This window comes from Stegodyphus dumicola, chromosome 5 (assembly GCF_044657685.1).
Source record: "Stegodyphus dumicola isolate Sdum_Otavi_A_Nest chromosome 5, ASM4465768v1".
Classification (NCBI taxonomy): domain Eukaryota; kingdom Metazoa; phylum Arthropoda; class Arachnida; order Araneae; family Eresidae; genus Stegodyphus; species Stegodyphus dumicola.
The window spans coordinates 99,210,861-99,238,446 of NC_140772.1; the positions used below are offsets into that span (position 1 = coordinate 99,210,861).

General features: G+C 34.4%; 1 protein-coding gene across 1 annotated transcript; it reads left to right on the forward strand.

The window, feature by feature from the left end:
• Window positions 1-884: 884 nt before the first annotated feature.
• Window positions 885-26,675, forward strand: LOC118193354 (prefoldin subunit 2-like). Its single transcript, XM_035364434.2, has 3 exons — window positions 885-1,059; window positions 20,008-20,131; window positions 26,361-26,675. Exons 1-3 carry the CDS (start codon window positions 920-922, stop codon window positions 26,520-26,522), a joined length of 426 nt encoding a protein of 141 aa, XP_035220325.1. The 5' UTR covers window positions 885-919; the 3' UTR covers window positions 26,523-26,675.
• The last annotated feature ends 911 nt before the right edge of the window (window positions 26,676-27,586 follow it).

Consider the following 27,586-nt stretch of genomic DNA (forward strand, 5'->3'; position numbering starts at 1 on the left):
TAATATTCTAAAGATTATACAAATGATTCATGTTTTGATGAAAAAAAAAAAAAAAAAAAAAAAAGAAAAAAAGAATTTTAAAATTTCTCCCTTCTGTTTTTGAGAAAGTGCCTTCACTTACATCCATCACTGTATGCTCATACCGACACTCACACACGCAGCGCATCATACAGCACACCTCAAAAAGCATAGTAGGTGGCTAACGAAAAAGTATCATTTTTATATTAATTGAGTTATTAATTTTAAACGGTTTGCTTCGGATAACTATAAATAAATTTTGAATGCTGAGTTTATCTTTGCACAGGATCACTCAGCAGCCAACCCCTAAGATTTCTCCGTGCGACCTCCTCTTTGGAGCTTTAGTCTCACGTGACCAAGCAAGAACTTAACCATCAAGCAGACACTCACATTGTTCGCGCGATATATGTGTATACGAGCCAGTTTCCCTTAGAAAGTCCTCCACGAAAGGCATCCCTCCCTTTAGGCAGATAGCCCTCGTGTGCTTTGCCATAATTAAATACAACAACAACAACAACAACATTGTTCGCGCGATAAATCAGTGATATCTTCTAGGAGGGATGTTCCTTTTAATTCGCCCACAGTTTAAACCAGTCATTGGCTTCTGTTTTTGAGTCTTGTAGCTTTTCAGGATTAAAGGGTTTTCATCAGTATCTCTATAACATCCATGGATAGCGAAACTCAAACTGCATAGTAGTTACGTGTTGATTATTGCGAAGTAAAAGAAAGTATCTTAATTTTGTAACTTTTATACCGTTTCTCGTGAATGCAGAATTCTTATGCTTCATGATTTCAAAATTTCAGTTTCACGAGAATGATGCTTCATTTCATTTCTCTATCTGTAACTGTATGGATTTAATTTATATTAAAAAATTATAATAGAATTTCATGTAAAACTAATATGGCTAATGGAAGTAAACGACGGAATTCCGAGACTTTGTCGAAGCATGAAATTATAAGCCAGTTCAATAAATTGCGCCAAGAACAGAGAAAACTGTACGCTGAATTAGCTGATAAAGAGGTAAATCTTCAAGAATACAGGTATGCCTTTTATGCCCATTTATGGCTCAGAAATTTTGATGCATTCAGATAATCCTAGATAAAGGTGATATTCATTCATTTATTTTCAAGACCATTTGCGTCTAAACATGCAGCATTACTTCTTCATTTTGTTTAATAAAATATCATTAGGAGGAATTTAAAATACGTATATGAGCAGATTTTCATTATGATTTACCGAAAATGCTAAAGTTAAACAACATTAAACATTAACAGTTAACATTGCTGAAGTTAAACAAACTGTAGTTTGCTAGTTTAATTATTGCTATCACATTGCAAATAATATAATATACAAGTGGAATAAGCAGTTTGATGAAAACTCAGTTAAGTAATATATTTTTGTATCTAAAACAGCGGTACTTGTTAAAGCGACCACCGCACTTACAAATTAAATTTACCACTGTTGCTAAAACTGGTAAACTTAATCTCTCGACCTTTAACGAGTAAGTTTTAAATTTCAAAGGGTCCAAAGTCATATGTTGTGGCGGCTTTAACAACAAAAAAGTAGCCAAAAGAAAAAAAATGTAATTTTTAATCAAAAATGACAGAAATGAGAATTAAGAACACAACACATGTGCTAGACCGCGTTAGTGAAAAGTTACCCCTAAATTTTTTGTTCGGAAAACTCCATAAGCCAAGTTTGACTTTTAAGCCAAGTCTGCAATGGAGTGTAAAGTGCGAAATGTAAAGAAAAATCTTAAATAATTAAAGCAACTTAAAAATAAAAAAATAAGTGATCTAACTTAAGGCGGAAAAAGATGTGGCAATGAAAAGAGTCTCCTCCCGCCTACTTTCATGTGACCAAACTCACGCTTATTCCAGCAAACAGTTTTCATCTGGACCAAAAGCCTCCTGCTCGATGAACTGTAAAGTTATCTGCCTACTAACTCCATCTCTCCACCAAAGAACTATGTAAAGAAGGAAAGGTTCCACAGACGCAATTTAAAGCAGTTTGCTATTATTTCGCTAGAAAATAGAGGAATATGGCGCCGGAACCTGGCGGTGAGAATTTCCCCCACCGCGATGTGTATAGGAAGTTGAGGAACACGTTAAGAAGATAATTTAAACTCGGATTTTCGTACTTTCTTTCTTTGCTCAAAATAACTAATCCATTAATTAATTTAGTTGCGAGAAAAATATTTTCTTTTCTTTCAAAGTTTAAAGAAATTTAAAACGAAATTCGTTTTATGAACTCTTGTTAAACGTGGCCTTCGAACTTCGACGACGTCTTCCAGCTTTGGCGACAGATATTCGCGCATGCTCAGCTGTTTCCCTCTATGTTGAGACGGAGCAACTCCTGTTGCGGAGAAGGCTTAATTCTTTAACAATACATATTCTTTAATCTCCACAGCCAATCGCTTCTCAGACGAGCTTCGACTTCCACTGCTGAAGCATCACGTTACATCGACCTCCATGTTTTTCCCTGCAGACCATCCTGAAATGCTAATAATTGCCTCTTGCAACCTTCAATTTTTTTACTTAGGTGGGGATAGGGCTTCCTGACCAGGCGCCAGGAGAAAAAAAATCATTGTTCAGTGATATGACTAATATCCCATTCGGGACAAACGTCCCTTTTGGGCTGTATATATATATATATATATAAGGATTAACGAATTAAGATTAACGAGGACGCATGAATATCATTTAAAATGTCTGAAAATATGTACGTTTTAGGACGCTGCTGCCGCAACATAAATTCAATTAAATAATTGGTTACGGTCAGTGCCGTCTTGAAGTTTATTTCACTGCGCCACAACCTTTCAGTAGTTTGCCTTATGTTCATTTAGGCGTCAAAATAAACTATTACGTATCACAGACTCTAGAGGCTAATAAACGCATTCTAAAGTATTCAATTAGTACTTTAGAATGAGTTTATACTTTAGAATATACTGCTGCAGGCCAGAAGGTGTAGTGGTTAAGGTAGTCGACTGCATTACCGAATGTCCCGAGTTCGAATCGCAGAATAGGCATGGATGTAAATTCTCTGCCCCCCCCATAGGAGGTAACGCTGGTCGCCTGTTAGGTGCCTTCATAATAAAATGACTACCACTTCTGGCTTTAGTTGTCGAAATAACTAGTGCCCGCCATTAAAATAAAAAGTATTCATTTATTGTTGAAAAAAAGCTTCGATGTTAAATTATTCCCAATTAGTAATTCCACGAATTGGTTTTATTAAAGCTAAAGCTGGACCTGTAAGACATTTAAAAAAAAATTACTTGGTGAACAGGATTCGTTATGTGATAGAGATTAAAAATGTCATCAATGGCTGAATCAACGCTGTAATTATCTCGAGAGGAAAAGGGTTTAATCAAATCAACAATGTCCTTCAAACCAAAACATTGAAATGAAACACTCTGATTTTACGGGTTAGTCGAAAGCAGTACATTTCCAGGCGCACTATCGAGAGAGATATTCACCTCCATTTCTTTACATAAAGATTCATCTGGAGTATGATTAATGTTCGTTTCGGCGAGGCTGTGCGTTGAGGGTGAACTTTGTACCAAACCTTCTTCGTCATTGCCAAGGTCAGATACATTCTGATTTTAATAATGAGACGTCAGCAAGATTTGTAAGAAATGTAATAGCACACTTTTCAATACCGGTAGAAAATTCTAAATTCAGTAAAATACATGTGGTAATTAAATCTGTGATTGAAAATTCTTTTATGATTTTTTTGTTTCGTATCATCAAAGTTAAATGGTTTGGGAAATTCGGAAAATGTACGTAAGCGAGCACAATTTTGTTTATCACCATCTGGGTCAAAAACTAAAAGATGTTAAAGCTTGATATGCTGGGTACTGGCAGTTTTCAATGACCGTCGCATTGTTGGGATGGTCGTTAAAGGGTAGCCATTATTTACAAGTTTCGCTTTTACCAAATATCAAATTCACAGAATATGTATGTTTCGATTTCATCAAATAAATATTACTTGTCTGTTTTGAGAAATTATCACACTGATACATATTCTTAATTTTTTCTCATTTTCACAATAATCTTAATTTCTTTTCAGTATGTTAAACAAAACTATGATGTTAAAACACTCAAAAATCTTAGATGAAATTGTGAACATACGATTCAAACAAATTGTAAAATATATCTTCAAATATATCTTCAAACATATAAAAAGATGTTAAGAATAGAAAATAGAATTTCACTTTACGATATGATATCAGAATTAGTAACTTCAAATACGTTTTAACTTCAAATAATATTTTATAGTCCTTGCAAAATGTATGCATCACAAGAAATAAGCAAATATATGCATCAAATTCGAAAACGAAAGTGTTAATTCTTCAAAGTAATAGACATTTCAAAAGAAAATTCATTTTCATCAAAATCAAATGCCATTCGTTTCTTCAATTAAACTTCATAAAAACGCATTATCAAATATTCATAATAACTTGAAAGAATATTACACTCATGTCCATAAATTAAGGATAATGCAAAATCAGGCAAAGGAAGAGTTAGAAGCGAAACAAATTTGACTTATTTGTAAAGCTTATTTATTAAACAAAAGGTAAAGAGCAAAAAAAGATGCTATATGTTTTATATTTTTAAAAAAATTAGCGATATTTTCTTCCTGGAGCAAATTAAAAAAAAAAAAAAAAAAAAAAAAAAAACTATTTACAAAAGAACCAATATTACAAGGTTGGTATGATTGTTAATACATTGTATGTCTCCCAGGCGATGCAATATAATCCATACAACGCCTAGGCGTGCTGAGTATCAAATTATCGATCTGATCTTGGTTATATTACACCACTTAAAAAGCAATGCTCTCGGAAGTTCCGGTAGACATGTAGGAGGAGGTTGACGGGCTGCAACTCGTCGGCCAAGCATGTCCCACACGTGCTCTACTGGATTCAAGTCCGGTGAGAATGCTGGCCAGTTCATACGGGTGATATCCTCCGATTGAAGGCATTCGCTTACGATGTTTGCTCGATGAGCACGGCCATTGTCATCCATAAACACAAATTGTGCGCCCACGGCGCCCCAAAACAAACGTACATGTTGTTCCAGAATGACGTCCCGATAGATTTGGCTTGTCATGGTTCCAATTTGAACATGCAGGTCAGTTCTGGAACCCAGAATAATTCCACCCCAAACGAGCACTCCTGCACCACCGTAACAGTGTCGTTCAATGATGTTTTCTTGGTGGTAACGGGTACCTGGAGCTCTCCATATGAATGTCCGGCGAGAATCAGACTGCAAGATAAATCTGGATTCGTCGGAAAACATCACACAAGCCCACTGTTGCGGTGTCCACAATGCATGCTCTCTACTCCAGGCTAGCCGCAGGCGACAGTGAGTTGCGGTAAGTGGAACGCATCTGACAGGTCTACGAGCATATAAACCAATCTGCCCTAAGCGTCTGTACCACGGTCTGCCTTGAAATTGTCGTATCAGCGGCTGAAGAGAGCTGACGAGACAGGTCTGAGACTGTGCTCCGCCTGTTTCTTTTGGCAGTAACTGCCAAATACCGGTCGTCATTCGGCGTTGTAACTCTGGGGCGACCTGTGCTGTAACGTCTACTCACATTACCATCATCTTGAAATCGTTGCCAAAGCCTAGAGATGACACTCATATGAATTTAATTAATATATCAATTTAAAATATCTTGGGTAATTCCAAGTTCGTCTGATACTTCCAGTTGGGTACGCTCAGATTCCAGACGGCCGATAATTCTACCACGTAAAAAATCATGCAAATGCGTCCTTTGTGTCATAACTATTCGTTTATTGCCCTGAAATGCTTATAAAGTGCCTGCAAACAATTTTACTTCTTTGCTTGTATTCCTTATATTATCACTCTCTTATACTCTCGTCATTGTGACGTACCATCGGTGTCATCTGGTTACTTCCTGAAATTTGCATATGATTCTTGAAGATGTGTGTAGTGATTTTACAGGTTATATCTTTATTTTAGAGTTCGATTTCCGCGTGATTCCGAATTATCCTTAATTTATGGACATGAGTGTACTTCATGATTGGTATTACTTCATCAAATAAAATTAGTTATACTATACGTTTTGACGAATCACAACAATGATCAGTTATCACGGAATTCGAAGAGAAACTTGGAAAAATTTTTGTTTGCAGACGTCTAGGGGAATTTAGTAAAGAATGTTAAATAGTTTAAAGAAGTCGAAAGAGTCAAGGTGGCGAGCCCCATGTTGGGTGTCATTCTACTTTATTATAATCATGACACCAGTATTAAGATTTAGTATTTTAATGATAATAAAAGAAACATAGAAAAATGAAAAGAGGTAAGATAAAATTTTAAGTCCATAGCATGGGGTGCCATCACATAGGCTGTAATCTTCACATCAAAAGGAAAAGTTTAGTCTGTGGTTAGATGCGTAATTACCTCGAGCTTCATTGTCCAAGCTTACGTCGTCGCATCTTACTACTACTACTAAGACCATATAGTGAATTTGAGTTTCAGAAAGTAGCACCTCCGTTTACTCTGTATCACGTGAAGAACATCAGTAAAACAAAATGACAAAAGTAAAAGTCAGGTGGCCGCCATCAGCCGACGAAAAAGGTGAGTTTCTGGTCGAATCGCGCTTTAACTCTCACTCGAAGAAGGACGAATTTCATCTCGCTGCTTTCAGAACCATCTAGCTGCTGCGGAAGCAGATTGCTTGATGCAGATTGTTTGATGCTTGGAGGCAGAAAGTTTGCGGAGGCAGATAGTGCAAGATTGCTTCGAGAAAAGAGCAGATGAGCAGTTCTAAAGTATTCATTTATTGCTGAAAATAAGTATCTATCTTAAGTAAATACAGCACTGATATAAATAACAATGTGATGACTTCGTGGTTTAATAAGGCACCATTTAGCAAGACGAAACAAACATTTATTAAATATATAATTCAAAGCATAATATAATAGTTACTCAGAGCAGTACGTCGCTCCTACCGCATAGTACAATCTACTACCTTCCTCTTCCGAGGCTAACATGCAACTCCTAATAAATACATTAACCCTTCTCGAAGAAGAGCTACCTGCGCCAAGCATGCTCTGTTGATCGCCAAACAGTCGCCAGATATCACACCCCCGTCGTAAGATTGTTGTTGATATTATTTACAAATCAATCAGCAATCTGGAAACTAAAATCTAGCAACTGTTTGCGATCAACGTGAAAAAGAAAAAAAAAAAAAACTACATATACTTTTATACATTCTCTCCTAATTTTCAAATCTCAATTACTATAGACATACCTCAATTTACTAAATAAACATAGATAACACATTTTTATATATAAACATAGATAAATCATTTTTAACTTCACTTGTTCCGAACCTTATTATTATTGTAACAATTTATCAATTCTTAATTCAAAGAAACCAAGTTGATATTTTCTTTTATAAACATGTTAAAATATACCCTAGTATTATTCCAATGATGACAGTAAAATTATTAAGTTTCTTATATATATATAAAATTATATTCTTAACATTCCTTTTAATTAATGATGCTGCAGCATGATTTAAATCCTTGGGAGACAAATATCTAAATTTACCACTTACCTCGAATATTTGTTATCCAATAATTTCTCTATCTATTTCAAATTACATAAACATCTTATTTGCACAAAATTGTAAAATGATTATGAAAAGCAAAGAAAAACTATCTAATTATTAACTATACAAAATGTTCGTGAAGATGAACAGTAAATTAATGTTCAAAGTTCACAAGTGGGAAGTCTGGATAATGCATCCGCGTTTGACAGTTTTTTTCCAGGGCAATGTTCTATTTCGAGATTATATTTCTGCAAAGCTATGGCCCATCGTTGTAATTTGGACGATTGCGGAGCATTTCTCACTATAAAGGCTAGAGGATTATGATCAGTCACAATTTTCACCGATGAACCGAATGTCCAAGGTTCAAACTTCTTCAATGCCCATAAGCTTCACGCTCTATAGTCGGCCAGCTCTGTTGAGGTTTCGATAATTTCTTGCTCGCGTAGCAGATGGGAAATTGCTTCTCTCCCCTTTGCTGTGACAAACATGCACCTATTCCGATTTGGGATGCATCAGAATGAATGACAAACGGATCCTGCAGTGTTGGGGTGATCAGCTCCGTTGACATCGCTAATCGTTCCTTCAGTTGTTGAAATGTTGACTCATGAATTTCTTTCCATTCGAGTATTTCCGGTTGTTTATTTTTCGTGAGTTCTGTGAGTGGGTAGGCGATCTCTGCATACCCTGGGATATAATCGCGATAATAATTACATAGTCCTAACAGACTTTTAAGATCTCTTTTCGTTTTCGGCGTTTCCAGCTTCTTGATTGCCTCTATTTTCTCGGGATCTGGTTGATGTTTTCCTGATCCAATGATGTGTGCTAAATATTTAATTTGAGGTTTTACAAACGAACATTTCTTCGAATTGATAGTAAATCCAAGTGACTCTAGTTTGGTAAAAACTTTATCCAGATGTCGGAGATGAGTGTCGAAATCCGTGGAAAATATAGCTATGTCATCAATATAGGCTCTTGAAAATTGTTGAAATTCTTTCAGCGCGTTATTCATTACTCTCTGAAAAGTTGCTGCTGCGTTCCTTAATCCAAAGGGTAGCACTTTAAACTGATATTGACCTCGATGAGTTTTGAAGGATGTGTACTCTTTACTTTGTTCCTCCATGGGAATTGCCCAATATCCTTTCAGCAAATCTAAAGTTGTTATGACGTTGGCTCTTCCTATACTGTACATTAAATCAATGGCATTTTGCATAGGAAAGTCATCTGGCTTCGTCACTGCATTCAAAGCTCGATAATCTAAGCACAATCTGATATCTCCATTTTTTTTGCTTACACAAACTACTGGATGAGCTATTTCTGCATTACTTTCTTCTATTAGTCCCGATTTCAATAATTCTTCTACTTCTTCATCGACCTTGGGTTTCAATGCTTCAGGAATCCTATAAATGTAAGGTTTCTTCCTCTCCATATTGGGTATTAATCTAATTTTATGAGCTTCAACTTTAGCTATTTTCAGCTTTCCGGTGAATAGTGCTCGGTGTTTGTTGATAAGAGCTATCAATTTTCTTCTCTGCTGCGGATTCAAATTTTCTAAATTCAGATTTGCATCTATTTTAAAATCTTCCAGGGGGGTCGAGAGATCTTTTCCTGGTAAAGTTATAATTTCTCCAAATTCTTCTTCATTTTCAAATATCACTCCAACTGCATTGACACTAGCTTGGAATTTTCTAATTTTATTTGCATGAACATGTTTGATCTTTCCATCAGGTAGTTTTACTTTATAGGAATGAGGTGGGCAATGATTCACGATTTCTCCTGGACCAGTCCATCGTACATAGAGTTTGTTATTTGAATCTGGTATGAGTAAATAAACTTTTTCTCCGATTTTGAAATTTTTTGGTATTGATCTCCGATTAAAGTACTCAGCATATTTTTGTTGTTTATCACTTGCAATTAAATTGGCTTGTTCGGCTGCTTGTTCTAACCTTATTTTTAAAAGTTGTAAGTAATCCACTGCCGATTCACTTAGATTAGGTGGTATAGGTATTTCTCCTGACCATGAAGACTTCAGTACTGCTAAAGGACCTCTTGGTTGTCTTCCATACATCAGCTGAAATGGTGAGACACCCGTGGTGCAGTTTGGTACTTCTCTGTATGCAAAGAGCAGGTATGGGATGTGCTTATCCCAATTCGAAGGATCAGTCCTGATGACATGATGTAACATTTGCTTGAAGGACTTGTTCCATCTTTCTACTAATCCATTTGAAGCACTGTAAGCAAGTGTAGAGAACCTAGTCTTTTCTGGAATTCTTTAGTTAATTTTGAAACGAAGTTACTTCCGTTGTCACTAGCTATTGTATTAGGGATTCCTGTTCTCATGAAAACCTCCAAAAGCGCGTCGCAAGTGGCTTTTGCTGTCAAGCTTCTCAGTGGAATGGCTTCTGGCCATCGGGAATGTTGATCTACCAGACATAACACATATTTATGTTTCCTAGCAGAGGAAGGTTCAATAGGTCCAATAATGTCGATGTTAACTGTTTCGAAAGGTAATCCTGGCCTTCTGACCGGTGTGATGGGAATCTTGTCAGATCGCTTTTCTGGACTTTTCAACTGACAATCTTTGCACGTTTTACAAAAGGTTTCAACATCTTGTGCTAATCCAGGCCAATAAAATGAATATCGTATTCGCTCCTTTGTTTTTCTTATCCCAAGATGTGCACCGAAAATGGAACTATGTGCTAATTCCAACACTTGTGCTCTTCTACTAAGTGGAAGCACTAACTGAAAAACATTCTGTCCTAATATTTTTTCTTGGTGATGTAAAAGATGATCAATAAATAAATAATTTCCTTTTTTTTCTATTGCTAGCTTCCATGCTTCTCTCAGCGAGGGACAGTTAACTTGCTCTTCGCGTAGGCGTTCAGCAGACGATAAGTCTGTGTTTACATAAACACTCGCCTTCTTCCCTTCCTCCTCTTCGTTTTTCTCCTCCATAAGCATTAGCGGGGGGGAATCGACGCTGTCGTTTGACTGTGCATTGGCGAAAAAAGTTTGTAAGTTTTCGCTTCCGTAATTATTTCTTTCTGCGTTTGGTTCTTCTGCCGCAGGATTAATCAACAGTTCGTATATTTCTGGAGTTATTAGGCAAGGCACATTTAGCTTATCAGTCACTGCAATTAATGTATCCACAAAATTAAATATATTGCTTCCATGATCTTTATGGTAAATAGGTACACGGCAAACTTTTGCTTCAATTGGTTGTCCGAAAGCAGGTGTTAGCAATATTTTACCTCCTTCTCTCTCCTCTAAATTTGGAATGAGCGATGAATGTACGATCGTTATCTGCGTTCCAGAGTCTACGATAGCTTCGATTTTCTCAGAGTTAATAAAAATATCTACTTTTTGCAGTGGTTGAACGATGCGTTCTGCGAATTCAGATCGTAGATGGGATGAGTCTACTTTAGCTACGATGGCTTCTTCTTTTGATGTTCTGTTTGAATTTTTTTGAGTTTTGGAATCATCCTTTCCCTTCTTATTTACTGCAGTTTCGTTCTTTCTTCTTCTGTCTGGACAATCTCTCGCGATGTGTTGATAATTTCCACAAAAATAACATTCTTTTCTTCTCGCGTGAAATCTTTCGTGTTTTGGATATTCTTTTCTCATGGGTGGTGGAATATATTTGTCGTGTGCACATGTTGTATCCAGGAATCTCGGTGATCGCTTAATTCCATTTCGAACTTCGTCGAAAGATTTCCCTTTGGCCGTGAAATAAATATCACATTCTGTAGCTAATTCTTGAGGCTTCAGCCATTTATTTCCTTGGCGTATTGCGACGTGTGCAGCTGTTTCTTCATCTAATGCTTGGAATAATTTATCGGAAATAATTAACTCCTTGAGTGTTTCGAAATCCTTTACTTCTCTTGACTTGCAGTAATAGTCCCATGTAGCTGTTAGTCTTGAAGCGAACTGGATATGCGTTTCGCCGGAATAACGTTTAGTTTTTCTGAAGTTTTCTAAACAGGTTTGAGGAGTAGGTTGATATTCCTTCAGAACAAGAGTTTTCACTTTTTCGTAATTTTGCAGATCTTCCTCCTTTATATAAACAAGAACATTTGAAGCTTTTTCTCCAATTAATTTCAATAATATTTCTGATTTGTATTCTTCGGGAACCTTCTTGCGCTTAAATGCTCTTTCGATAGAATCGAAAAATATATTCCATTCTTCTGCTCTCTTCGGTACTGGTATAGTCAGTGTTTCTACTCCTTTGATCAGCTTGTCCAGGGAAATTTCGGTTTCTCGTTCTGTGTTTTGGATTAAAGGTGTTGGACTTCTACTTCCTTCATTTTGAGTTGCTCGAATCTTCGCTAGTTCTATTTCGTGTTCTCTTTCTGTTCTTATTCTTTCTTCTTCCATTTGCATTCTTTCCATTTCTTCTTTTCTTTTTCTATTCTCCACTGTAGTAATCAGAATTTCTTTCACGAAATCAGCATCTTCGATGTATTTCTTGCTATTCTGGAGTTTGTGTTTCAGTTCTACCAGCTTCAAATCTGGGGATGCTTCTTCGCCAATTTCCAATAGAACTGTTACTAAATCCTCTTTCTTTGCGTTTTTGAACATTTTCTTCTATTTTCCTTTAGAATCAAGCCTTTCAAACTCTCGATTAAATATTCTCACGTTTTTACTCTCTTTTGCAAATGAACACTTCTTTCGTTAGTTAGGCTTAACTTTACGCCTCTTCCGTTTTCAACGCTCTAAGCTTCTAACCTCTCTGGTTTTCTCGTAAGAGAGCGTGTTGTGATGACTTCGTGGTTTAATAAGGCACCATTTAGCAAGACGAAACAAACATTTATTAAATATATAATTCAAAGCATAATATAATAGTTACTCAGAGCAGTACGTCGCTCCTACCGCATAGTACAATCTACTACCTTCCTCTTCCGAGGCTAACATGCAACTCCTAATAAATACATTAACCCTTCTCGAAGAAGAGCTACCTGCGCCAAGCATGCTCTGTTGATCGCCAAACAGTCGCCAGATATCACAAACAAAACATTCTTTTAATGTGCCAACTTACTACACGCACATATTTTTGCTAATTCCGTAAGTTGTTTTTGTTCCCACTTCCAAGAAACAAAACTAACAATAATTATTAGTGCCCAAAAGACATTAAGTAAATTTAGTGAAAGTATGTGTAAAATACAATTACATGTCATATGAAATCCAACAGCCTATGACAACCAATACTAGGATCGATAACCTTATATTTACGTTTAACGCAGAAATATTCAAATTAGGTCTCTTCTAATTTTTTAATTTCTTTCTTTCTCCTACTACCTGAGGACATGCCTGACCTTCAATAATATTTTCTTCAGCAACTTTAAGTATAGTTCTGGCAAAGCGGTTAGACACAGCAACTAAAAAACATTCTTTTGTTTCTCGGCAAATCTCGCCAGACACCCACTGCTGCAGAAGGATATGATCAACGTTCTATTTTCAATGCAAAAGCATACTTTCGTCAACTTCGACAATATTATCAGTGACGTTTATTTTAACTGACGGTCTAGACCTGGGGGTCGGCAACCTTGTAGCTGTGATGTGATAAACCAATCTACCAATATGATTCACGATCCGCACAGTAGGAAATATATGAAGCAATTCGCCTCCTTCGACAATGCATGCAAAATTAAGGAACAGGGGCCAAGAATGCAGATTTAGAGTTTTCTTACATGTTAATTATGCATCAATTAAAAATATTTATAATCATAAAAATAAATAACATACACTATAACTATTCCTTTCACATAAATAAAAAATAAAAATTGTACATCTCTACATATAATAAAAGAAAGAGTCTGTCTGTCTTTCCTTCGTGCTGCGCCTAAGCTAATAGACCTAGGGCTACGAAATTTGGTATATAGGTGCATCTAGACAAGAGGCAGTGCATCTCGAAGCGACTTTTTTAAAATTCGAATCAGATTTTTTAAAATTTTATCTTTTCGATTTTATTGCATCATTTTGAATAGTTCCATTCTTTTAGAAATGTGGTTTGGGCAACAGTTTTTCATTCAATTGTATAGGAGACTACTGACTGTTGAAAATCAGCACTGTTGCCACTTGGAAAAATGAGGGCGATAATTCTGTGCAGTTTTTAAACTTAATGCTTCTCTTGGATACTGGACGTTTGTTGAAAGAAGGCAACGGGAAGTTGGTTAATTTATTTATTAGGATAATTAATATTTGTATTAAGGGATATTGGCTACTGCATTGTAATTTTATTATATGTAATATTTTTTTTTTTTTTAATTTGTGGTTTTTTTTTTATGAAGTTGTTCTGCAGAGTAAAATTCTGTGCAGTTTTTAAATTTAACGTTTGGTGTTTCCTTCAGCCATTTTTCTGGTACATTTAAACATCAGACGAAGTCTGGCAGCATAGCTGCTGTATGCTATATATTATGTATCTTTTAAACATATTTATTAAAATAACTAAAATATAAGTATTCTTTCGATAAAGTTAAGCAAAAAAATTAAATTTTAATGTGAACCTTACCCCTTCACCGCTTTACTTAATATCGCAATACCAGGGGTGTAATTTGTGACTTTTAGTTTACGTAAGGTGTTGAATGTTTAGTTGTTAAACAACTTCTTTGTGGACTCAAAATATTTTTCATATGAGAAAAGATTTGTTCACATAGATATGTAGAATCAAAAGCGGAAAGCAGAACACATTCAATTTTCTTCAAATAATTAATATCTTTCCGTCAGTGACATCCAGCAATTTAAAATATCTTTCGATTTACTGTTAGAGTTATTTTCCAGATTTTTTCATAATTCCGTAAATTTTGCTTTTCATAATTTTGAAGATGTTAGTTCAATAATCTCCATTTAAAAATTATCAATTTCCATCCACTCTAAAATTGATAAATCGAATGGAATTATTAATGGGTCTGTTGCCTATTTCCGTAAAATCACCATATTATATGTGGTTTCATTAGGATGGAAAAAATAGGTATACAAGCTTCAAAGTCTTTGCATCTTTTTGGATTGTATAATTAATTGTTTCAACGTAGGCTTCTTTGTCAATAGTAGATGTATTTTGAAGAGCTTTAACATTTGAGAAGTATTTATAGGTAGTAGCATTAATATTACAAAAAAATATTGTAGGGATTTATATTTATTTTAACTAACATCTGAAATTCTAAGTTCAGACTTTTCTATAAGCCTTCATTCCCCTAATTGTCAGTGCCAGAATAGTTAAATGTTGTAGCGCGCGTGAACGCATGCAAATTTGTTATGCCATAGGAAATAGTTAAAAGCCGAGTTTCGGTAGGAGAAAAGGGGAGTTAGGCTCTAGGCCGTCTCTGCCGTAGGTACGTTTGCTCATTGCCGGCTCAAGTGGCTTAATTTGCATTGCTTCGCTGCCACTAGCTTAGAAGGGGGTTGAAGTTCGGGATCTCGCTGAGCCCTGTAGGATAGTTTAGCACTTGTTAAACATTTCAAATTTTAATTTTCAATTACCTAACTTTCAGTTACCGCTTAAGTCGAGTTGACGCATTGTAAATTTTAGAGTTAGTAAAGGGTTCGAACCCTTCTTCTGTGCAGTTCCCTGCTACATCTGTATCCAGATAGAAGTTAACCCACCTGGACTCTACAATATATTTAATTTTGTAGCAAAGCCTTTCTAGTATTCAAAGGTTTAAGCACTGTTTGGTCCTTTCCTTGTAGTCCTTAGTTCATTGAAATGTGTAGTTGTATCAGTCAGAAACATTAGCTTGCAAAACAATACTTCATCGTTCAGTTCGGGCAAATGTTGTTCCTCCTCATTAAGAAAAACTTTAATGTGCTCCAAGCATGTCACAAACTTATTCAAGAGATTACCTCGACTAAACCAACGGACATGGCTCTAGAAAGGGAGATCCACATATTCACTTTCCATTTCTTCTAAAACAGATTTAAATTGCCTATGTACTAATGAATAACGAGACTGTATTGAAATTAACTATTTTAACAACAGTGTTCATTACAGAAATCAAGCACGCTGACGAAATTTTAACAACTAGACTTTCCTGATGTATTATGCAATGTTCAATACTTTAAGTCCAATATGATTTGAAAGAAGTTTGAGAAATCCTCTTTCCTCACCGACCATTGCAGGAGCCCCATCAGTAGTTACATTAAATATTTTTTTTAAAATTAATATTTGTACTTTCAAAATAATTATAAAGGAAATAATTATAAAAGAAAATCCCCTCCCTTAGTTGTTCCAGACAGAGGAATCAAAAGTTGCATAATTCTTCATAAACTCGATCTTTATCATAATATTGTGCAATTACTGCAAGGCGCGCACCGTCATTCACATGGTACTTTCATCCAGAGCAACGCTAGATGCAACAGTTTCTTATAGTCCATAATTATTAGAATCCATAATGTTTTGTTGTTATATTTTCTGCCATTTGAATTATTTGTATTTCAGTAGTTCGCGAAGAAGCCGGTATTTCTTAAATTCGAGATAATATTGTTAGTAGATTTGGTAAACCGCTGAACAATATTTCAACACTTTTTTAAAATGGGCCCTATTTGCCACCTGTGGAAGATTTGTTTAAGGCAGCTATACAAGGAGCAATTACGAAACTACATTCGGTTGGTTTAGGTTTGGTTCCAATTGTTTGACAAAAAAAATTTAACTTGTTTCTGATATTCAGTAACAGCTCTTTTTATAAATTCATGTTTCTCATCGGGATTCTGAAATGTGGACTGATGTTTAGTTTGAAAATGTCTTCGTACACTTGACGTGCGGCACAACATACACACAGCACGATCCTTTTGTTACGAATCCGTATTAATTTGTCCAAGTGTCTTGAAAACCGCTAACATCAGTTTTTTTTAGCGGTCCTTAGTTCAATATGTATATATGAATATGTAGATTAGCATATTCAATATGTAGGTATTAATTATCACAATAATTTTACAAATAAAATACAAGTTTTCACAATACAACTAAGAACGTGTCGTAAAGTTAAAAGTAATCTATAGCGCAAGACGTGCATTAAACTAAATTCTACTTTCGACTGAAATCATACTCGATACTCGCGTATCGGCGCAATGAACCGATCGAAAGGATCTCTCCATTCGTGATGTCTGAGCATAAGGGAAGGCGTGAAGTGGGACTTTGCAGAGAGGAGAGACAGGGCGATAGAGTGCCACTGAGAATTGTACCGCCTTTGCCATAGGTTGCCGAGGTCTAGTCTAGACGTAAATGCATGGGTCTAAACCAGGTGTTATTTGTTTGACCAAGTTTTCAAATTTTGTACCATATGAATATGAAACAAAACTATATGTACCACCATAAAAGCATTTCGCCATTAAAAATCGATGCATCCTAAATGGAATGTATATAATCATAGAATAAAAACCTTTAAAATTATATTATTTAATTATATTCGCAAATAAAATTTTTACATTACAATAAAATATAAATAAGTATACTACGAATATATATATATAACAGTTGTAGTAAATAGTGAGTAATAAATACATACAGTGGCTCAAACAATTGAGAATACACCTTACTTGATAAATCTAACTTTAAATATAAATAACACATTACCAAGAAGAGCAATGACGTTTTTATTTTTACACGTAACAAATGGTTTAATTTTAAAATAAAGAACAATTAACCAAAAAATTCTAAAATTTAAAAAAAAAAAATCGGAATCATTTTAAATAAACACATGCAGATTTTTGACTAAAAAAATTAAGAATACACCAATGCAATTTTTGTGATATCTCAAAAGAAAGTGTCAGTATTTTATTGCATGTCCTCTGACTTTTATGATCTCTTCCAAACGTTGTGGTATCAATTCGACCATCTTTTTGCTTGTATCTAAAGATATGTTATCCCATTTTTCTTGCAACATTGTTTTAAATGTGCTTTGGCTTTAATTCTGTGTGTTAGGACCACTCTTTCGAGTGTGGCCCATAGATTTTCTATGACACTGATGTCTGGAAACTGTGATATTGTGTATAACTGCTGTTTATAGTGAAAAATACGGACCATTTCGATGCTATGAACCCGTCCTGTGTTTGAGATCATTATTATGCTGAAATATGAAATTTCCATCGAAACCTAACATTTTAGCACTTTTTTTAGATTAATATGAAGTACATCCAAGTAAACCATATGATTTATAATGTCATCTATAAAAATAAATTCTCTACTCCAGCAGAAGCCATAACGGGGCCACCACCATGTTTAACTATAGGATGTACATTTTTGGATCCAAAACGGTGTTGGCCTTTCTGCATACGGTGCGACGGCTGTCACTGGAGAAAATGTTGAATTTACTTTCATCAGTGAATATAATTTCTTCCAAAAGTTATTCTTCTTCAGTTGATAAGTTTTTGCAAACTCCAGACCTTTTTCTGATTTTGCAAGCTAATGAATTGCCTCTTTCTAGGAATTATACTTTTATATCCAGCTTGTCTAATTATATTTCATACAGTTTTAACGCTTACTCTTCTGCCAATGATTTGAGAAGTTTTCTGCAGCAAGTTTGACTCCACTTACTTTAGGATCAATGTTGATATCTTTTAAAATTTTCCTTTTGGTGACAACACTAAGAATACCTTTCCTTCCTCTACCATATTTATTTTCAATCAATCCATCACTTTCATCATCATCAAAATCACCATCACCATTTTCAATCATCATCACCATTTTCAATCATCATCAAAATTTTATAATGATTTTCTGTACACATGTGACTTTTTACAACAATTTTAGCTATTTCACTGCCAGATTTTCCTTTTTTATATAATCTTAGTGCGAATTTCCCTACGTCAATATAGTTTCTCTTCGAGGAGACATTTTCTATTTAAAAGTGTGGCTTAAAATTCATATAACAAACTAAATCACAAAAGTGAAGAGGTTTAAGATAAGCTTACGCAACATTACGTCAAAATAGAAGCCACATAGAAAAAGTGGCATTCTCGACTTTTTGGGGCATAATTCTGCATATGTTTATTAAAAATGCTTCTGAAATTTTTCATTCTAGGATTTGTTTGTTGGTTGTTATTTATTTTTACTTTAAATCAATTGTTATGTGTAAAAATAATACAGTTTGAGAACCGGTGGTCTAGACATTAATGCAACACAGACTTCTCTTATGTAGTAACTGTTCCTACCAACAACAGCGCAATGATTCATATCAAGTTGATTCTGAGAAAATTCAGTGGAAGTTAATTCTACACACCATACATAAATGATGCGAATTACCCTTAAAAATTGATTCTCCATCCTTCAAACAAATTCAGAGAACGTAATCCTTATTTTTCCCTCGGCTCGTCATATTCTTCAGATTTCTATTTCAGCATTTTCTTCGAATTGATGTAGAGCTCCATTTTATGGTTTTCAGTACACGTTTTTTCAGAAGAAATAATTCTTCTTTCCTAAAGAAATTGTATGAAAGATATTTCATAACTAGGAATGTCCCACATTTTCGTATCTATAGCAAATACAATAATAATAAAAACAAAAGTGATTGTGACATCTTTAGAATTTGTTATTTTGAGACTTTTGAAAAGCATTCTTTTACTTTTTAAAAGAAAGTAAATATTGTAACAATTTTGAAAATAAATATCGACGACTTCAAATGAAGTAATCTTTCAGCGAGTTTAGCAAAACATTTGATGACCAACTGCAGTCCCGATAACAGAACAGTACCAAAATAATCAAACAAACATATCGAATATTATTCAACGCTGTTAACACACAAAAATGCCTAAACTGGTTAAATGGACTGCCATACGAAACAAAATATCGCCCAAATCGCTTATCATACCAGAAGAAAATTCGCCAAATTTGGTGGAATTCGCATCTGGCACATATGTTACCGAGAAGTACTGTCCTAGATATGAATGTAAAATAAATGCAAGTAAATAACTCAGAAATGATTATGTGAGACGCAATAAAATTTTAAAAAAATCATACTAAAAATGGAAAGTTTTTTTTACAATCCTTATAATTTTTTGGTATTGCTGTTTTAATTCAAAACTAAAGAAACCAGAAAAATTGACAGGAATATTTGTTTGGGATAAATCTGGTTTCCATCAAGTAGAAACCCTTTTTTTATGAGCAACGCCATTAGGTTTATTTAAATAACGTTTTCTTAGAAAAGACTATCTTGAAAATTAAAATTACCGAGTACCTAAACCAGATGTGGAGCAGCATAAGTTGCACTTGATAGAGCAGTTTCTGTAAGTTAGGTTAAAAATCAAAACTTAGTCAATTAAAATGTCCTGAATTAAATAACTGAAGTTACAAACGATAGAAAAACAAACAAATATTAGCTTCAATAAAAAACTTAACAAATATTTAATGTACCCGGCATATTTCTGGAAAAGAAGCAGCTCTAATTTAAAAGTCCTTCACTTTCTTTTCTCTTTACTTCTAGGGAAGTGCTCAAGATCTTAAAGGAGGTAAATCCTAACCGAAAATGTTTTCGCTTATCATCAGGTATTTTGTTGGAGAGAAGTGTTCATGAAACGTACCCCTCTCTTCTTCTACAAAGAGAAATGGTATGTTTTTCATGTATTTCATTAAGACTTACGTTATTTATAAAGAAGCAGTATTTAATTTACAACTTCTTCTCACATTGAACCTTGCAATTTCCGGATTCCATATTAGAAACTGTTATTAAATTAATTCTTTTTAAATTAAATTTGAAAACGATGCTCAGTTCTGGCAACCTGTTATTAAAATTGGAAATCAGTTTATTCGGCAAAATTATTGGTCTTGTTATCAATATACTTACTAAGTTATACCGAGACTCCAAATGAACAGAATTTTCACATTTTTTGGCGATTATCTTTAGCAGTGAAGAACATTGAAATTTGGTATAAGCATAGAATGTTATAATACAAAAAAACTATCGTATACAACAATTATGACGTACATATATATATATACACGGAATTTGTGTAAGATTCATCGACGTACGAAGGTCTAAACAGGAGTTGAAATACCGAACAGAAAAGGAAGCCAACAGAGACTATGTTTCTCTTTATAACAGTTATGCATCTCCTACAACGGGACTTCATACTGGAAATGAGGCAGTTTATGAGTCCTTCTTATAATCGATCCTATTCCTCCGGCAACGCGGTTTTCATGTTAGTTTTAACCTTAATTAATTAGTTTTAACCGCAAATTAGAATCCAATTTTAATTTTGTTCTGCATTTAATTTTTAAATATAACGTGGAAGAAAATCCCTGTTCACACAAATAGGTTGTGTAAAAAGACAATAAAAATGTAATAGCTTTATTTGAAATTCAAAATTTATTTTGAAAGTTATTTTACTGTTCAGCTGAAAGTTAACAAGTGTATTATTTTTTATATCTTCAGTTAGAGTTCGATCACAAGAAATTTCTATCAGATTTTCTTTTTCTTCACGAGATTTTTGAATTTAATAATTAAAAATACTTTTCTTTCCTTACCTCCTGTTTTTCTCTTTACTTTTATTCAAGTTTTAGTATTTATTAACAGTTTCTGTACTTCTCCTTATTTAATTTATGAAACGTATTAAAAATAATCTAAATTTATGGAAATATATATGCATTTTTCGAGTTTTGGAAAGAAAAGGGGGAATGATAATCTAACAATGGTGAAAAGGGTGCATGGGGGCAAAAAAGGTTGAGAACTACTGCTTTAGAGTTTCAGTAGCCAGTAGCTGGCCAACTGCCTGACGAAGCTGATTCTCGTGCTGTATGGAGATTTATTATGCCGTTTTTGAACATTAGAACTGTGGATCTCCGTAGTCATTTTATTCGTTGTTCTTATATTACATGATTCCATAGTTGTGATAGTTATTTGGATTCTTTTTCTAATGGAATTTACTTCCATAGACATACAAAATCCGAAATTTGTGCATGACAGGATCAAAATATTAAAAGCTTCCGTCTACTCCGTCTACTTGTGGTTTCAAATCATAGTATTGTTTCTGTCATAAAATCATTTTTATGTAGAATTTTTTGTGTTCTGTGCCATTTTAACATAATGAAATTTATTCTTTTTCGCATGTCTTTTTATAAAGTTCTAGAATGCTCGTGAAATAATGGTGCATATCCAAAGAATTGTAACTCAATCCAAGGCGTTTTTCCTAAGGTATTACAAAATTCAATTCAGCGAATCCACGATGGCTACTAAATTCGTAAAATTCTCAAGAGGTTATGAGACAATGAGATACGGTTCCATAAAAAAGTATTTTGGTTTGAAATGTAGAAAGCTTTAAAAGATAAGGGTTCAATATTATAGCGAATTAAAATGGTCTCCAATTAAAAAAAAATTATCTGAAACGCTTCCTTATACCGCGGCACCGTTATGAAGATTTCGATCTTTCTGAACAGTAGTCGATTTTTTGTGCGACGCGGTAATGTGGCACACCGTTATGAAGACGTCTTCCAAATCCCAGGAGGATAGGTCCAGTGACATCAAATGGGACCACCGGGTCCAATCGTTCAAATGTCGCATTTAAGTACTCCCGTACATCATGGCTGAAATGGGTTGGGCCCCATCATGCTGGAATCACATATGATGGCGAAGGGACTGTTGGATCTATTGGTCATTCAGTAGACTGGGCAAAATTTCCTCAAAAAAAAAAAAAAAAAATGTCTCAGAACATTGCCTGTCCAAACATGTGGGCTATTAAATGGTCTTCCGCAACGCAAGCGTAACAATGACAGCCACCTAATGCTGTACTGTACATATGTTTGTGTAAAATGCATGCTGGTTCTCCACAACACATTCAGGTGAATTACGTGCAATGCAGCAATTTTCCTTTGTGATGTATGCCTATATAAATAAGAATGAATTCGGAAAAAAGGGGTCCGTTGAACTCTTTTGTAAATATTATTGAGCTAAAGCAACCTTCATCAAGGTGCAGTAATATCAAATGCAATTGGTTCAAATTGAGAATTCTCTGGACGGTGGTTTGGGAAAGATCGAAATGAGTAGCGATTGCTTGTAAGCCTGTGGGATGTCTTACGCATTAATAAGCACCATCTCTTCGGCTCTTCATTTGTGAAACCTTACATCCTCTGTGAGCAGTTGTCGCATGAAGGATGTTTTTTCGGTTCCCGAGCAACTTCCTCTGTCACGTTAAGGACCGCCTTTTTGACCTGACACAACTATCTCATTCCGACTCATTTCTGAATAACTTATGCCTCGCAGAGGTTTATACATGGGATACAAATTACCCTGTATATGATATCGTACAAAGTACACACTAATAAAAAATTGCATTACAAACAGCGTTGAGGTACTTTTTATTAGTATACTAAAACACAGAGAAAAATTTGCAGTTTAATGTAGTTTTGCGACTACCATAGAGTGTGTAACGCTTTAAAGATGCTTGGACTTTGGTATAAGTCCAAGAATCTGGATCAAGCTGGACGTATAACAAACTAAATTTTCCAGTGAGAAATAAAGCAAAAATAACTAATCTGTTCTTAGGCAAAAATCCTATCGTTATTATTATAACACTATTTAATGTAAAAATACTAATGGGTAAAATATCTACTGCACATAAACAAAAGTTTATCAGATTTTATTTTTCTCTTTTCTGTTAGGCTTTGATTGAACTTGGTTGAGGATCACCAAGTTTAGATTAGCCAATTTCATAGCGTCTTTGTTTATCACAGTCGTAGATACAGCCATTCTCGGCAATACAGCACAGTTTCAACGTACACTGCTGGTAATATACAACATTGGCAAAGCATAACTTAAAACTTAATTCACTCTAATAAATCACAAAAAGCAAATCTCTAGCGGTAGCTGAAACATCAGAAGTTCAGGATGAAGAAATAACTAGTCTAAGCTGCTAAACACTCTGTGATAAATGCTGCAATTACCTCCTAATTTACACTTTAATCTAATTTTCATTCTGATGGAAACTAACGAAAGCAGACGTAAAGACAATAAATGTAAATTAAAAAATCAGAAAAGGTTCAGATTTTAACGATCTTCTAAAAGGGTTCTTTTTAAATTTAATACGGTTTGTCAGTGTAAATTATCAGTAGACATGACCCAAGTGGAACAGCGAAACATTTATTTTACATGAAACTAGATGAATACGCAATTAGAGCATGGGGATGCAATACATATGTTTTGACCATTTAAAAAGTAAAAAAAAAATGTACACTGCGAAAAAACAAAAGGAGGGAGGAAACACTTTAATGTCTCCCGTTCTACTGGGCCGATTGACGAAATTCAACTTGCGATTTTCATGTCTCGAAAGCGTGACTTAGGATATGTATTAGATTTATATATAGCATTGTTCTAATATAGGTATTTTGACAGAAAATCGGACTTTTTATAAAATAACCTGCCAATATTTTTCCATATTTCAATTCTACGACTCAAATTACGCCAAATTTTAAAGTTTTGTAAACATCGCACGAGTAGTTTTTACAAAATTAGCTCCTTAATGTTAATTGAGTTTGGTATATATTTATTAATCTCTCTTTTTTTATTAAACTTATTTGATTTTTCCTTTCACTTTTCGAAATTCAGGTTCATTCCGAATAAAATTGCCCCATTTTTTTATGATTTATTTAAAAACAATTTTATAAATTTTTCAAAAAACATTTTGAATTATAATCTATAAAATATTTACCATCATCTTAAAGTAAACGCATTTCTAAGCATACCTGCAAAAAGTTAGAGTTTTTTATTCAAAATTTCCGAAGATATACATGAATTTATATGTTGGCTCGTTTTGAAATTTGGCATATTTGTTGAAAGCGATAAAACATCAAATGTGGTTTACACACTTTGCTAAAATTGTTTGAAAGTAGGAATGAGGGGCTTTTTTCTCGCCCATGCACAATGTAAAAAGGTTAGAACCAGGTGCCTTTTTTTCAACTTCGGCATAATGGAAGGAAAATGAAAATTAGTTGCCATATATTAAGAAGTTCGCCAAGTGAATTATTCTTGGCGCAAACTGAAAAAATTGCGCCAAGATAAATTTTTGAATTTCTCTTTAAATCTCGCACCAAATTTTACAAAATTTAATACCTACGCATAATTTGAGTCGTAGAATCGAAATACAGAAAAAACATTGGTATATTATTTCAGAAAAAAGTCCGATTTTGTGTCAAAGTCTAGATTAGAACAATGCTATATACAATTCTAATATATCTTAAGTCGCGCTTTCGAGACATGAAAAACGCAATTTGAATTTTGTCAATCGGCCCAGTAGAAAGTGTGATATGGAACTGTCTCCCCGTTTTTTTACGCAATGTACGTGATGTAATTCTATAAAACAGTTAATGTTTTTTTTTTTTTCTCTAAAAACAGTTAATTTAAATATTTTTAATGTTAATAATTAGCTATATCATAAAATGAATTTTAAATAAAGTCAATCAAATTAAAAGTTTGTAAGGTATATTTTAATTTTATAACAGTTATTTTATGACACTTTCATATTTCTTCTGGGTTCAGCTTATAATTCCTTATCAGAATGAGTGTTTAGAAGTGTTAAATGCAAATGAGAAGCAGAAAGTATTTAAGTTCCACTGGCTTCAGAAGAGAGAGTTTGGATTCCTGAATAGTGTGCGTTTGCCTTTTGGTTAAGTCTCTTTAATTGTTACTACGCTCGGCCATATTACGTGCCTTTTGATAGCTTCGCTGGCTATGCGGTCCTGGGCCCAGGACCAACTAATTACGTGCCAACTAGTTTAGAATTAGGTTAGCTTTGGCTAAATCTCTTTAGTTAGTCATTACTTAGTTCTTCTTTCTCACTTTTTGTGTTTAAGCCCAAATGGAGCTGTCCTGAGATTTTGTACGTCCTGAGAAAGGGACCAACTGTGAAATCTTTATTTTGAGCAAATAAAGGGTAATTAACCCTTCTTGAGTTTACGTTTCTGTTCTTGGACTTAAGCGGTTATTCGCTGAGTAGTACATTAGGTTCCTTGACATTACATTTAGCAAGCTAGGAGTGAGGAATACTACAAGTTAAGTAATATTTTTAAGACTTGCATCAATTGTTTTTAAGTACTTTAGTTTGCTAATTAATATCAGACAGATTAAATATGAAAGAATAAGATCTTACGTTTTATTGAACTGCAATAGGCTCGAATAAAAAGTGAAATATCTTATTAAAATGGAACAACGCAAAGTCACACAAGCCTAATAGCCTTTTTCGGCTCATAAACCAAAACAATAGGATCACCGCTTACTTAAAATAAAACTTACAAAAAGTAATTAAAGACTTATAAGATATTTCTCCCCGCCTTCTTAGCATGCCTTCGTTATGTAGGGGTCGGCACGCTCGACGCATACTCGAGAGGCCCGTGGTTCGAGTCCCGGCGAAGGTGTCGCTCATTTTTCGTCTCTCCTGCTTCGAAATTACGTAATGTCTCTACAGTAGCCCCCGAGCTAAAAGGGTGGTCGATGATGATGCTCTATCCCCAGGATTTGGCGATTGGGTCCCCTAATCCCCAGTAGCCCTTTAAAAGTAGGAATATATAAGGTGTTTTTCTCGCCTTCTTAGCATGCCTTCGTAGTGTAGTGGTCAGCTCGTTTGGCGTGTATTCGAGAGGCCCGTGGTTCGAGTCCCGGCGAAGGCGTTGCTCATTTTTCATCTCTTCTGCTTCGAAATTACTTAATGTCTCTGCAGAGTAAGTGCATTTGTCTCTAAGAATGTAAAATGGTTCTCCTTAGATATAAAATGAGATGAACAGTGGTTTAAATTAGGAATAAAATTATATTAATTTATCCACTTCTTAATGGTCTTTTTATTCTTCATGCAGCTTGAGGAGCAAATTGAGGATCTGACAGCGAGAATCGTGGAATCCACAAAAGTAATTCAAGATTTTCAACTGAAATACAGCGTGCGAATAAAACCTGAAGACGATTTCATAGATTTCAGAACTTCCAAATTATTCGAAGAAGAAATTTATAAAAATGGTTAAAATATCTTCTGATTTCTTTTGATTCTACACTTTTAGATTTCCAAAACTGTCTTATGCCTCCTTTTATGAGTATTTTTTCCCTTTTATTATTCTGTGTATGTTTTGTTATAGTATTGTTTTTTAAATTTCATATGTACGGAATAAAATAATTTTTGATGGTGATATAAATGTTAATGATGAAAACCAATTCATGAAGTGTATGCAATTGTGTGAGGTTCAATATTTCTCTTATAATAGACAAATATTTTTTGGTGTGCAGTGACAGAAAACTTGGCCCAATCTGAGAGCTTGATTTTGAATAATTACTTTGCAAATTCTCACATTTTTGCAATGTGTTTGAAAAGCAACAATGGATAGCAAGGCAGCAGTGACAAAGAAGCAGAGAAGAAAATGCAAATTGTTCGATATGAAGGCCTGGTTAAGTACGATTTAATTTTCGTTCAACTTCAGTCCTCTTGGCTGATTTCGTTCGCTAATTTTAATATTATTATCGTTTGAAGCGTTACGTAAGTACGTGTGTCACCAGCGTTGCAGAAAACTTACCGATTCTGAAATGACACAGTTTCGAGACTTTTTAAAACAGAAATTCAGAAAATTATTTTCAAATTAAGAAACAGAGTTATGGTGTTATTGAAAATTAACGTTAGCATTTTATCCTACCTAGTTTTGTATTTTACATGTATAGACATTAAATATTACAAAGTATTTAAAAAATACTAAAATCCAGGCGCTCGCCAATTTAGCGAGATAACCATTTACCTCTGAGTTACATTGACTTGCCTGCGTTAAATAATCTTATACTCAGTAATCTTATTTTTCCGGCAGAGCTTTGTCTCTTCAAAATTCTCATGTTACATTATACAAAAGCTACTAAAGTTTTACGTGTAATTTCATTAAAATTACTTACATATATACAAAACTCGTTACATTTACTTTTATATAATTGAATCAGTGTTCATTTGTATGCGCTGACACTTATAGTAAGCACTGTAAATAAAAACAACCTAAATTGCCAGAGCTTGAATTTTTTTCTTTAAGATATTGAATAAATATAACTTTAATAG